Genomic DNA, 13,968 nt, shown 5'->3' on the forward strand with positions numbered 1-13,968 from the left:
GTCTCTTAGTCTCGTTTTTATGTTCCACCAATGTATGGAATCATGTAGTTCTTGTTTTTTTCTGATTTACTTATTTCACTCCGTATAATGTTATCAAGATCCCACAATTTTGCTGTAAATGATCTGATGTCATCATTTCTTATGGCTGAGTAGTATTCCATAGTGTATATGTGCCACATCTTCTTTATCCAGTCTTCTATTGAAGGGCTTTTTGGTTGTTTCCATGTCTTGGCCACTGTGAACAGTGCTGCAATGAACATGGGGCTACATGTGTCTTCACGTATCAATGTTTCTGAGGTTTTGGGGTATATACCCAGTAGAGGGATTGCTGGATCATAAGGTAGTTCTATTTGCAGTTTTTTGAGGAACCACCATACTTTCCTCCATAATGGTTGTACTACTTTACAGTCCCACCAACAGTGGATGAGAGTTCCCTTTTCTCCGCAGCCTCTCCAACATTTGCTATTACCCGTCTTGTTGATAATAGCTAATCTAACGGGGGTGAGGTGGTATCTCATTGTAGTTTTGATTTGCATTTCTCTAATAACTAAAGAAGCTGAGCATCTTTTCATATATCTGTTGGCCATCTGTATTTCTTCCTGGGAGAAGTGTCTGTTCATGTCCTCTTCCCATTTTTTTTATTGGATTGTTTGTTTGTTGTTGAGTTTTATGAGTTCCTTATAAATTTTGGATATTAGGCCCTTATCTGAGCTGTTGTTTGAAAATAACATTTCCCATTTAGTTGGCTGTCTATTTATTTTGATATCAGTTTCTCTTGCTAAGCAAAAACTTTTTATTCTGATGTAGTCCCATTCATTTATCTTTGCCTTCACTTCTCTTGTTTGGCAGGTTCTCTTAGTCAGTTTCTATGTCTATAAAATAAACATAATTCCTTCCTGCTAGATTAATGTGAGGATTAATCGTAGATCTGAACACAGAACATGTGTATTTAGTGGTTACTTGTATTATTGTTGTTGTTGTTGTTGTTTTTTACTGAGACAGTGAGTCAGAGAGAGGGATAGACAGGGACAGACAGACAGGAATGGAGAGAGATGAGAAGCATCAATCATTAGTTTTTCATTGCGCATTGCAACACCTTAGTTGTTCATTGATTGCTTTCTCATATGTGCCTTGACCATGGGCGGGCCTTCAGCAGACTGAGTAACCCCTTGTTGGAGCCAGCGACCTTGGGTCCAAGCTGGTGAGCTTTTGCTCAAACCAGATGAGCCCGTGCTCAAGCTGGCGACCTCGGAGTCTCGAACCTGGGTCCTCTGCATCCCAGTCCGACGCTTTATCCACTGCGCCACCGCCTGGTCAGGCTTTACTGGCTTTGAGATACCAGTTACTTGAGAATTTTCTGGGAATTTTTCTCAAAAATATATATATTTGCTAATGCTTTAATTCTTAAAAATTTCCTCTAGTTTCAGTCTCTTCTGTCTATCATGATTGTACCATGTGTATTCCTTTCTCTGCCTTTGCCTCTGATGTTCACTAACTTGAAGAGCTTTCCTTTTTTTGTCTTATGAAGTCTAGATACCTCTCAAAGCCAGATTTATCTCCATCGCCTCCATAAAGCTTTGTGTAATATCTCTTATGTAATGCTTTACCTTTTACAAAAAATTTTTATGTACATTATCTTAATTTAATCCTGTATATCCTATTTAGGTCATATGCTATCTCTATTTTATAGGTAAACTTCACTTAGATGACAGTACCACAGAGGTAAACTGTTTTGGTGGTAAAGACAGTATAAATACCTAGGTCTCATAATGCCTAATCTGATATTCTTTTCACTAAATCACACTAGTAAATGTTTTGTGAATTCTATTGTACTTCCATAGTGCTGAAGTTAAGCGCTTTATATATAAATGAACAGTTATTCAGTCCTTCCTAAAAATAGTAGTGCTCCACTACATTTATTCAATAAATTAATTCAACAACTATTGAGTGTTTATTATGTGCCAGATATTTTGTATTTTCTGTGATCTTTAGCATATTGCTGGGTAGATGAGGTTATTTTGAAGGTTTGTTTTAAATCAGCCAGGTTAAGTACAATGTTTACATACAAGTCAGGGAAAGGAGGCCTTCCAGAAGAGGTCTTCTTATCTAGCACGTGATATGTACATGTATTACAAGATTAACCTAGGAGAAGGTAATAGAATGGGTATATAGCAAACACTTTGTTAATTGAAAAATAAGTCTTAACCTTGACTTTGTCTCTTAGTAATCGTAGCATCTAGGATAAAATAGAAATAGAGATGCTTTGGGCTTGTATCATGTCTGTGCATATACATCATTTAGACAGAAATATTTTCCCATTTTCTTGTATTTCTTGGTTTGTTTCTTTATTGCAAGGATTTTGAGGCTTATATTTGACTTTTGGTTTAATGTTAGTAGTGCTGTGTTTACTGCACATACCCACACAGTGAATAAATAGGCACTGATACATGGCTCATCTTTTCTACTAACCCTGGTTTTGTGCTCCTCCCTTACCCTCATAGTAATTGGTTGGTAAGAGTCTTCTCCTTGGGTATTTAAGTCTATAATGAAGCACTATTTTAAGAAACTAGAATTATGAAATCCTTCAGAAGACATGTTGAATAATTAGGATAAATACCTAAAACCTTATCAGCCAAATAAGGCAAATCTTACTAGTATGTTTAGCAGCTAGAAATCACATTTCTAATTGGTAGGAAGTATAACAGAAAGAATTTTTCTTTTTACATCACAGTATTTAAATTTTACTTTTTAGAATAGCGGATAATTTGGCCATTTTTTTTCTTTGACCTGTCTATATTCCATCCTTAAAAAATTAATTTGGAAGTGGTGTGCTGTTGGCACCACAGGTAGATAAAGGAGATGCAAGTTACATTTCTTAAGTTTACTTGTTCTACCTTTTTTTTTTTTTTTTTTTGTATTTTTCTGAAGCTGGAAGTGGGGAGGCAGTCAAACTCCCACATGCGTCCGACCAGGATCCACCCGGCTCGCCCACCAGGGGGCGATGCTCTGCCCATCTGGGGCATCGCTCTGTTACAACCAGAGCCACTCTAGCACCTGGGGCAGAGGCCATGGAGCCATCCCCAGCGCCCAGGTCATCTTTTGCTCCAATGGAGCCTTGGCTACAGGAGGGGAAGAGAGACAGAGAGGAAGGAGAAGGGGATGGGTGGAGAAGCAGATGGGCGCTTCTGTGTGCCCTGGCTGGGAATCGAACCCGGGACTTCTGCACGCCAGGCCGACGCTCTACCACTGAGCCAACCGGCCCAGGGCCTTGTTCTGCTTTTAAGTAAAAGTTCAGATATTGCAGTTTACTTATCCTCCAAGATAAATTACTAAAGTGAAAGAGAGTTTGTAAGAAAAAGATGTATCAGTAATTCCAGCATAACTCATTCTGTGCTATCACACTGCCTATTGCTCCACCAAAGTTAAAGCATTTTTCTTTCCTTTCTAAATGTTGCAGGTTAGAAACCTAATGATTACAACTAAAGTCAGTAACAGTATATTCCAGTACAACAATTAAGAGATTAGAGCACAAAATAATGGATTTATATAATAATAAGATTTATACTGCTATCAATAATCAAGTTATTTTGCACTATTTTACTTTCTAAGCTTAAGGCTTAGTTGATTCAGTGTTTTTAATTTCCGTCACATTGCTTTAGTGTATTTAAAGTTTTTTGTGTTTTTTTTTATGGTTAAATGTTGCTGTAAGTTTTTTAACTGCTAGGCTATCATTCTAATGCATGTGAGTGGTTCTTAAATTGTAGTCTCTGGACCAGCAGCATCAGCATCACGTGAAAACTTGTTAGAGATGCAAGTTCTCTAGCTAGCCCTACTGTAGACCAGAATCAGAAACTTTCATTTATCAATCTGTGTTTTTAACAAATCCTTCCAGGGGATACTTTGCCAAATTCACACAAGCTTGACCGAAAATGACCTACTTCTACACAGGTTTTATTTTTTAAAGTTATAAATTAAAACACCCCTCAATTTTTTTCATTACTGAGATTATAATGCATATTACTTTGCTTATTTGTTATGATCTTTCATTTGGGAAAATGTTGGTTCTATCTTTGTGTGATTAGTTCAGGGATTTTTGCAGTATTTGCTTGGTGTAAGTAAGGTTTTTTTCTCTGAGGTATATCTGTTTTCAAGCTAGCACATGCTTAATTTTAGATTAGATGAAGATCACATTTTAAAATCATTAAAAAAAATGTGTTACTTGTTTTGATTACCTATAGCACAAATAACCATTTTTAAAGTGGCTGGCCACCGATGTCTATGACAACTATGAATTTATTTTTAACAGATAAGAAGGAGTGAATAATTTGAAACAAACTACTTCTATAGTCTTCTTACTTTTGAAATGCCTAAAAAGGGAGTGTATTTTTTGTTTATTTTGTCTATTAATGTGCATTAAAGCTCATGAAAGTATATGTGTTGAGGTTATAATATGCCTTAAGAGTGAACTGAGTTATAAAAAGTAATCAGGTTATTCTTTTTATTGACAGTTCTTAATAGGAGTAAGGTTTCGGTTATATAAACTAGCTTTGAATATTGAAAATAAAGTAATCCAGTTCATTGTTGATCTAATTTTTGATAGAATTGCCTGTTTTCTTGTCTAAAATCTTATATAGTAGGCATATGCCACATTTCTCTAAATGGACTCTGGTTTTTATTGGAATATTCTACATCTGTTAGTGATAGGTCTCCCTAACTGATGTTGTTAAGTTCTATACCAGTTTAAGGTAGCTGATACCATTACTAAAATCCAGTTTTAAGTGATTTCATTTTACATTTGATTATTCTTTGAATTTCAGGATGGTGAGGAAGAAGAAAATGAGAAAGGTATGTGTGATGCTAAGTAGAGTTTAAAAATTGCTGACATTTAGAAAAACAGTAAATATGTGAAAATAAAGCATTCCTTATTTGAAATCTTATTTTTAAAATAAGCGTACTTTTAAAATTTATCAATTTAGTGAATTGTTAGTATCTTGATTTTATTTTTCAATTGGTTTTAATTTTTTTTCACACTTAAGGTTTGTTCTAACTTAACGGTACAATCAGTTACTGTAGTGGGCAATGCCATTTTTTCATTTGATCCGATATTAATTAGAAACAAAACCTGGCATACGGTAAGTGGATTGCATCCTTAAGACTGGCACTGCAGTAACTCATATGTGCTTGCTGGAGTTATAGCATATATAAACAGATAGTTAATTCTGCAACTATTCCTAAAAATGGTGGGTGACCAGGAGACTGACTTTTTGTTTGCTGCTTAGACAAACATTCATACAGTCTTCTGACAGTTTTAGTAATTTAGGAGATCTGTCTCATCCAATACGATTACAGGGACATTGTAGCAATACTTGCGGTCAGTACAAGATTATGGACGAGTTCTTGGACAGAAGTCAAAGGATCCTCCTTTGGACTAGAAAAGACATGGAGCAGGGTTCTAACCAAGACAGAATAAAAAACCTGGAAACAATGAGGAAGTAAAACTACTGACTGAAAATCTCATATACTGGAAGCCTTTCTATTTTGGGGAAGTGCAAGACATTTTTGAAAATGATAATAGTGGGACTGAAGGACAGGATGAAGACTGGAAATGATCAACTTCCTGAACATAATGGAGCAGGCCATCTTTGGAGCCTTCTGTAGCAGTTTTCCATAATTCGGGACTACCCAAGAATTGAATAAGAAGAGCGAAAAAGATGGGGCCCTGAAATACTTTGCAGACTGACTGATATCCTCAGGCTGTGACCTTTCAAGACGTCATCGTGGGAGTTCTGAAGGTCACAAGGGCTAAATTCCAAGATGCTTCGAACATTGAATAACAAATCATCACATTCGTCACTATCTCCTGGAGGAACAACAATCTTCCATATGCCATTAACTTATAATCAGAAATGAAGAGCTGGTATCCTCTGGATGGAACCATTTTCACACTTTTGTTGTTTGGTATCTGTATGTAGAAATCAATTTTTTCCATGAAGAATAAGTGATCCTGGGTAAAGGATTGTTTATATTAGTTAATACCCTTGTGTTTTTTTTTCCCTAACCTTCCATCAGTGCTAATATCTGGCTTTATATTTTCTAGGTCCTATTCTAGCTTATGAATATGAAATTGTTTAAACTTCTTGTTTTGCCATATTTATTCCTGTTAAATCCTCTTAGATATAGCAGGTTCTGGTGATGATACACAAGAAGTATCTAAACCTCTTCCTTCAGAAGGGAACCTAGCTGAGGCTGATCACACAGCTCATGAAGAGATGGAAGCTAATGCGACTGTGAAAGAAGCTGAGGATGACAACATCTCGGTCACAATCCAGGCTGAAGATGCCATCACTCTGGATTTTGATGGTGATGACCTCCTAGAAACAGGTAAAAATGTGAAAATTACAGATTCTGAAGCAAGTAAGCCAAAAGATGAGCAGGACGTCATTGCACAGAGCCCGGAGAAGGAAAGCAAGGATTATGAGATGAATGCGAACCGTAAAGATGGTAAGAAGGAAGACTGCGTGAAGGGTGATCCGGTCGAGAAGGAAGCCAGAGAAGGTTCTAAGAAAGCAGAATCTGGAGACAAAGAAAAGGATACTTTGAAGAAAGGGCCCTCGTCTACTGGGGCCTCTGGTCAAGCAAAGAGGTTTGTTTTTCTATGTCAGTTCTTTACAATACTGAATTCCAGCATTCAATAAGATCACTCTACATTAAGGGGGTGGCTTCAAGACCATGTACAGTAATTAGTACTTATGATCCTGCCTATAATATTTTTGACCGTCATAAGTTACTTTAAAAAAATTTCAAGATCTTCATAATATGCAGTGTGTTCTACTGATTGCATTGTCGAATTGTCAGCATATATTTGGTTTTTGTTTTTTTTTCAAATTGACAATTTTTTTGTTTTATTTTTAAAAATCCTTGTGATGATGGTTAATGAACAACTATCAGTCCTAACAACACAAAATGAAGTCAAGTCCCAGTCCTGAAATCTGGAGAAGATGGCCATATATCCACTGAATAGAATTGTCAGAAAAATCTAGATCTTCAGGCATCTTGGGGAAAATCAGTGCAAGAATCCTGAGGGAATCATTTGTTCAAATAACCTAATCTAGGCCTTTGGAATTGTTAATTTTTGTGAATAGTGCCAGTTTGAAATATAGTCAATGTCAAGCTATTCGATTTTTGTTTCTTTGTTTTTTGTTTTCAATTTTCTTCTGGTGATTTGCTTCTTTAGCTCTTCAAAGGAATCCAAAGACAGCAAGACATCATCCAAAGATGACAAAGGTAATGTGGGTTTTTCCTATTTATTTTGTACAAAATTGCAAATATTCATTTAAAAAGGAATATTTACATGGTGTTTCTTTTGACATTTAGTCCTTATAATTGACGTACTAAAATTTTGGATGGCCTTTGTATAAACTGGAGTTAGACTATACTATAATTTTGATGTGGTTGAAGCATTACTCTTTAGTTAATTTGTAACTGGTTTGGGTATGCTAAAAACCCATTTGGAATGTGCTTTTATCATTGTTTTCAAGCAACTATATTGAATGCTGATATAATAGATACTTCATTTTTTTACATTATATTTTCAGAAGTATATTATCTTTAGTTGCAATCATTTGTAGCTCCTACACACTACCATAACCTTTCCCTGTTCTTTCTGGTAGGAAATGTGCTATAAGTTATATTACTGTAATATATATTTGTGGAGTATAATATTTAAAGGAAAATCAGTCTTCAACATTTGGTTTTATGTTTTTCATTCTTCAGGGTACAACTTTTAGTATGCAGTATATTTTAATTCTTCAGAATCTACTTTCTATTTTGACTTATCTTGAGTTGATGGAATCTTATGTAGGATAGTAGTTTTACTTTAAATTCTTGTAAAGGTGCAATATTTCATTGCTTCCTGTTATTGGGAAGTTTGGTTAGCTCACAGATGTGTGCTATAGTTCCATCTGAGACATATGCAGTCTACATGAAAACTATTTCTTGTTTTCTAAAAAAGTATTTTAAGACAAGTAACTCCATTCAGATAATGCAAAGTCCTAAGGTACCTCTACAGTCCCCCCAAAAAGGAATGTTGTGTGTCCTATATGGTTTATTTATTCTATTTTCTTGGCATATTTTAATAGTTGGAAATTTTATAATTGATTTAGTAATTTACAATTAATTATAATACCTACATCCCGTACAGCTTTGTTTAATAGGTAAGATAACTTATTGTTATCTTTTTTAATTGAATTTATTGGGATGACACTGGTTAAAATAATTATGAGTTTAGATGCCGATTCTACAACACATTTCTTCTGTACACCGTATTGTGTGTTCACCCACCCAAGTCCACTCTTCGCCAGCCACCATTTATCCCCCATGGCCACTTCCACCTCCCCTTCCCTAGCAGTCACCACATTGTTGTCTGTGTCTGTGAGTTTTTCTCTTTTTTGTCTGATTTTTTATCAATCCCTTCACCCCTTTACCCAGCCCCAGCCCCGATAGCTGTCAGCCTGCTCACTATGTTTGAGTCTTACTGTGTTTTCTTTTTAATTCAGAAGTAGTAGTCTTGGTTAAATGTTTTTTTCCTATTAAAAATTTTTAAATAGCCTGACCTGTGGTGGCGCAGTGGGATAAAGCATCGACCTGGAAGTGCTGAGGTCGCCGGTTCGAAACCCTGGGCTTACCTGGTCAAGGCACAGATGACAGTTGATGCTTCCAGCTCCTCCCCCCTGTCTCTCTCTCCTCTCTAAAATGAATAAATTAAAAAAAAAAAGAAGAAAAAAAAAGATTAAAAAAAAAATTTTTAAATATGTAATTAGAGAAGCATGTGAGCCCAAATGTTACTGGTAACATAAAAAAGATATAAACTTCTTGTTACTATTTTGTAAGATAAAACAGATCCTTTTGATAAATATATTTCTGAAGAATAGAAATGCAGCAACCATTAATATTTAAAATACGTCAGGTTAATGTTTTCTCATAAGTCTACACTGCATAATTTTTTAAAATTTGTAGCATGTTTTTAAAAGCTTTGAAAATTTTACTTTTTTTTTTTTTTTTTTTGTATTTTTCTGAAGCTGGAAAAGAGGAGAGACAGTCAGACAGACTCCCGCTTGCGTCCGACCGGGATCCACCCGGCACACCCACCAGGGGGCGACGCTCTGCCCCTCCAGGGCGTCGCTCTGTTGTAGCCAGGGCCATCTCTGCTCCAATGGAGCCTCGGCTGCGGGAGGGGAAGAGAGAGACAGAGAGGAAGGAGAGGGGGAGGGGTGGAGAAGCAGATGGGCACTTCTTCTGTGTGCCTTGGCCGGGAATCGAACCCGGTACTTCTGCACGCCAGGCCGACGCTCTACCACTGAGCCAACCGGCCAGGGCCGAAAATTTTACTTTTTACATATATATTGAAGTTATTAAAATTGTCATTTTTAATTGCTTCTATACTGTTTCTCTTAAAGTGGATAAGAATTCCTTTCTAAATAAAGTCAAATGAATGAAAATTACCCTTCTAGAACAGCACATTTGAAGAAAAGCACTGAAGGGTGACTGACTAGGCCTATATTCTAAGAAATGGAATCTGTTATGTGAAACTGTAATTTGCATATGGGAATAAAACAGAAATGATTCATATAACTATGTAGCTATTCTAAGAATTTTAAGGTTTCTGTTTTTATTATTGTAATTAATTTGTTTCTTAGAAGATTGTCTTATATTGAATCCAGCATTATCCAGCTGCATATAATTCCCAATTCCCCTTACTCTTTCTCCAGTAGAGAATAAAAATGAGCTGCTTGGCTAGTCTTTTTATTAAACATTTAAATTCTTGAAAAGTTTATCCCTTGTTTGACTTCCCCTCTTGCACTCCCAATTTTTCAGGCTCTAAAGTCCATAACAAATACAGGTAATTAAGCAGTCTTACATTCCTAGATAACTGCTTCCTGGTTGCCTGTATTTATTTAGTGCTGTGGTAGAGTATAAATTATTATATTTAACAGCACAAGTTTAAGACATGTGGTTGGTTTTTTTTACCCACTAAACTCACATAGTAGGAAGTATGCAGTGTTCAGACTTGTTTTCTCATTGTAGTTGTATTGCCTGTTATTGTGGTTGGTTTTGATATAGTTAGGTCATACTGTCAAAATTAAATGAGAAGTTTTTGTAATTTTCAAATAATACAGTTCTAATAATTTTTTTAAATCCAATTGAGATACTTAAACATCTGACATTAAATCTATTCTAGGAAGTACAACTAGTACTGGTGGTAGCAGTGGAAGCTCAACTAAAAACATCTGGGTTAGTGGACTTTCTTCTAATACCAAAGCTGCTGATTTGAAGAACCTCTTTGGCAAATATGGAAAGGTACATTCTTTTTACCTTTTTATCCATCTTTCTAGTATCTCCATTTGAAACAGGAATTCAAAACAGTATTATATAAAATCTTTTAGGACTGTTATCAGCATAATTATTAAGTTATGTGTTAATTATGCATTTCATCATGTTATCTCTGAGTCCTGGGGAATCTGCATTTAAAGCTGATATTTTGGGCCCACTTAAGCCAAGGACTGAGTTTTATTCATCACATTCATCATGATTTTTCTAGGACCTAGGATTGTTGAGGTTGATTTGGTCACCTGCAAAATAGAACTAGACTAATATTAGGCGATGGGATATAGAATTGGAAAAAAAATGATGTGGTCCCTGTAATCATACAGATTCTGATACAGTGCTGGAGATAAATGTAAAACTGGTAAAAAATATAATCAGAAGTACTGTGTACTGTGATGGTAGAATATAGGGTGCAAAGAGAGCGAAAGGGGTAGGCTTTCTTGTGGTTTGGTTCATTAGAAAAAGTCTCTCTGACATATAAGGAAGAACTAATGGGAGAGGGAAATAGTCAATAATGAATCGAATATTCAATTAATAGTTGTTGCATTGAATTGCAGTTGCTCTGAAACCCTTAGGACAGTCACTACTCTCTACATTACATTTTAAGCTACATCATATGTTAACCTACTCTAGTGTAAGTTCTTTGATAACAGAGACCTTATAGACTATGTGTGCACATGGTAGGCTTTCAAATATTTATTAAATCAATATTGGTAAATAGCCACTAATAAATATAATAAAAATCTATTCTGTTTAATTTAGGAGTTGATTTTTTCTTTTCTCTAACTTAAGAGTTCTTATAGGTGACTGATACGGAACATGAGAATTATAGTCCCATGATCATCTGTGGTATACTTTTTGTTGTATTTTCAGTAATTTATTGTTAGAGATATAAAAACAGTATTTTAATGATGGCATTTATTAGTATTAAAACTGTATAAGGATACTACACACTTGATGAAATTGCTGTTGGGTCAAGTTGGCCTTTCCCAAAGTTGAAGATGAAAGCTGAGTTACAGCCACCTATGCCTTACAACTTCCTAAATCCCTGTTTACTTTGTCCTGCCATTATATCTGTGCTCCTCACTGTTCTGCACTAGATTGCTCTCTCACTTTTCTTCTCACTATTGTCATATTTTATTCTCATCTAACTATTCATTTTATAGAATTGAAAGTACTTGTCACTTTTATATTCATAAGCATTTTTAAAGGTCATCAATGAAAAGTATGTCTTTTTAAAGTATAATGCACATGGCTGATTGATTTTGAAAACTTCTTATAGTAACTGTAGACCAATGTTAAACCTCATTTAGAAACATTTTAGAATCTTATCCTATTTTTTCCCCTCTAAGAGATTTAGGAGGTACTTATAATAGGAAAATTTTGGCCCAAATCTAATTGAGAATATTTTTGCTTTCATTAAGTGTACTATATTACTTCATCGATGTAACTAATTGTTTTTTGGCTATGTATTTTAAAAAGTTAAAGAGAAACTAAAATAGTAGGTTAAATTGCTTTGATGCTTTAATTGTTCCTTGAATATTTACTAAGTATTTATAGGCCAGGTAGATGATGGTCACGAGACTATGAAACATGTTTATGCTAAATTTATCCTTTATTGTGTTTTACGTATCTGAAAAGATCCTTTAACTTGAATAGTCTCAGTTTTGAAGTTTTGTCTGTTTATAAATATGTGTAGTTGTGAAATTGTAAAACTTTCTAAAGTATAATCTTATTTTGCAGGTTCTGAGTGCAAAGGTAGTTACAAATGCTCGAAGTCCTGGGGCCAAGTGCTATGGCATAGTAACTATGTCTTCAAGCACAGAGGTGTCCAGATGCATTGCACATCTTCATCGCACTGAACTGCATGGACAACTGATTTCTGTTGAAAAAGTAAGATTGCCTCACTATAAAAGGGAGGTTACTTTGAGGACTAGTAATTCAATTTAAAGATGTTACACCAGTAGGGCATAGAATTAAGAATGATTTTTATTTTTATGCATTCATTTTCGTTTTTTTGCTTTTATGGTTAGAGATTTTCTACCATCAGCATACTTTTTAAAGTCATAAAAATGTACATCTAAAACAAAGATTTTTTTCTGTTTAAACCTTTCAGGTTAAAGGTGATCCTTCTAAGAAAGAATTAAAGAAAGAAAATGATGAAAAGAGTAGTTCAAGAAGTTCTGGGGACAAAAAAACCATGAGTGATAGAAGTAGCAAGTAAGGATTTATTTTTTTTATAATACATGGACTTTTCTGGGTACACCTATGAAGTAGTTCTTATTCTGTTTTTTTGTGTGGGGTGCTATGTTCAGGACACAAGCCTCTATGAAAAAAGAAGAGAAAAGGTCATCTGAGAAATCTGAAAAAAAAGAAAGCAAGGATACTAAGAAAATAGAAGGTAAAGATGAGAAGAATGATAATGGATCAAGTGGCCAAACTTCAGAATTTATTAAAAAAAGTGAAGAAAAGAAACGAATAAGTATGCTACATACCTCTCTTCTCAAACTCTTTCTAATGCACTCTACAACTTAATTTTTACAGTGGAAGAGAAAACTTGAAATTACAAACCAGATAAATATTTAAAACTTTATTGTTAGGTGTTACTGTTTTAGAAAAGGAGCTCTAGTAGGACTAATCGTCTTTTCTTCTACTCTTAGAAAACAAATATGGCCCTGGCTGGTTGCCTCAAGTGGTAGAGTGTTGGCCCGGCGTGTGGATGTCCCGGGTTTAATTCCTGGTCAGGGCACACAGGAGAAACGCCCATCTGTTTCTCCACCCCCCTTCCTCTCGCTTCTCTCTCTCTCTCTCTCTCTCTCTCTCTCTCTCTCTCTCTCTCTCCCCTTCCTGCAGCCATGGCTTGATTGGAATGTGTTGACCCGAGGCACTGAGATGGCTCCATGGCCTCTGCCTCAGGTGCTAAGAAGAGCTCAGTTGCTGAGCAATGGAGCATCGCCCCCTGTTGGGCTTGCCGGGTGAATCCCGGTTGGGGGCATGCAGGAGTCTGTCTCTGTCTCCCCTCCTCTCACTGAATAAAAAAAGAAAAGAAATTTAAAAAAATAAGTGTCCATCCCACTAAGCCTCTTTACTATGAAATGTGGGCTGACTCAAAACCATTATTGATTGGTAGCTGTATAGTTGAGTTGGGATCTTTCGGTATCACTGTAAATATTTGCATTAGCAGCTTGAGCTATTTCTAAAAACTTTGCATTTATGTTCTCATAAAATAAGTAGCTTTTTCTAATTTCATGTATTGGTTTGTGAATAGTTATCTAAGAATTCAGCATTTTCATATTATATTTTTTAAATTAGAAATACTTTGTAGACATTTATCTAATTTTTTTTTCTCTTAGGATCAAAGAGTCCTGGACATATGGTAATACTAGACCAGACGAAAGGAGATCATTGTAGGCCATCAAAAAGAGGAAAATATGAGAAAGTAAGTCCCTGAGATGGATGTTACATACAATTCCACCTGTTTTTAGAAAAAAATAATTCAATATCTCTGTAATCTTCCTCTGTAATTACCTCTAATAATTCCATGCTAGAAAATCTAAGAAAAAGGGAATGTTATTACTCATTTAA

General features: G+C 35.4%; 1 protein-coding gene across 11 annotated transcripts in view; it reads left to right on the forward strand.

The window, feature by feature from the left end:
* Nucleotides 1-13,968, forward strand: part of SLTM (SAFB like transcription modulator) — a 60,356-nt gene that overhangs the window by 28,227 nt on the left and 18,161 nt on the right. For 6 of the 11 annotated variants that reach the window (XM_066341361.1, XM_066341350.1, XM_066341351.1 and 3 more), the window contains 8 exons: nucleotides 4,818-4,845; nucleotides 6,175-6,643; nucleotides 7,235-7,284; nucleotides 10,238-10,356; nucleotides 12,127-12,276; nucleotides 12,500-12,603; nucleotides 12,699-12,865; nucleotides 13,737-13,822. In XM_066341361.1, the coding sequence (XP_066197458.1) occupies nucleotides 4,818-4,845; nucleotides 6,175-6,643; nucleotides 7,235-7,284; nucleotides 10,238-10,356; nucleotides 12,127-12,276; nucleotides 12,500-12,603; nucleotides 12,699-12,865; nucleotides 13,737-13,822 (1,173 nt within the window). The remainder of the gene's footprint in view (nucleotides 1-4,817; nucleotides 4,846-6,174; nucleotides 6,644-7,234; nucleotides 7,285-10,237; nucleotides 10,357-12,126; nucleotides 12,277-12,499; nucleotides 12,604-12,698; nucleotides 12,866-13,736; nucleotides 13,823-13,968) is intronic. The other 5 variants (XM_066341353.1, XM_066341354.1, XM_066341359.1 and 2 more) reach the window with 3 other exon arrangements.

The sequence above is a fragment of the Saccopteryx leptura genome, chromosome 6 (assembly GCF_036850995.1).
Source record: "Saccopteryx leptura isolate mSacLep1 chromosome 6, mSacLep1_pri_phased_curated, whole genome shotgun sequence".
NCBI classification, from domain to species: Eukaryota; Metazoa; Chordata; class Mammalia; order Chiroptera; family Emballonuridae; genus Saccopteryx; species Saccopteryx leptura.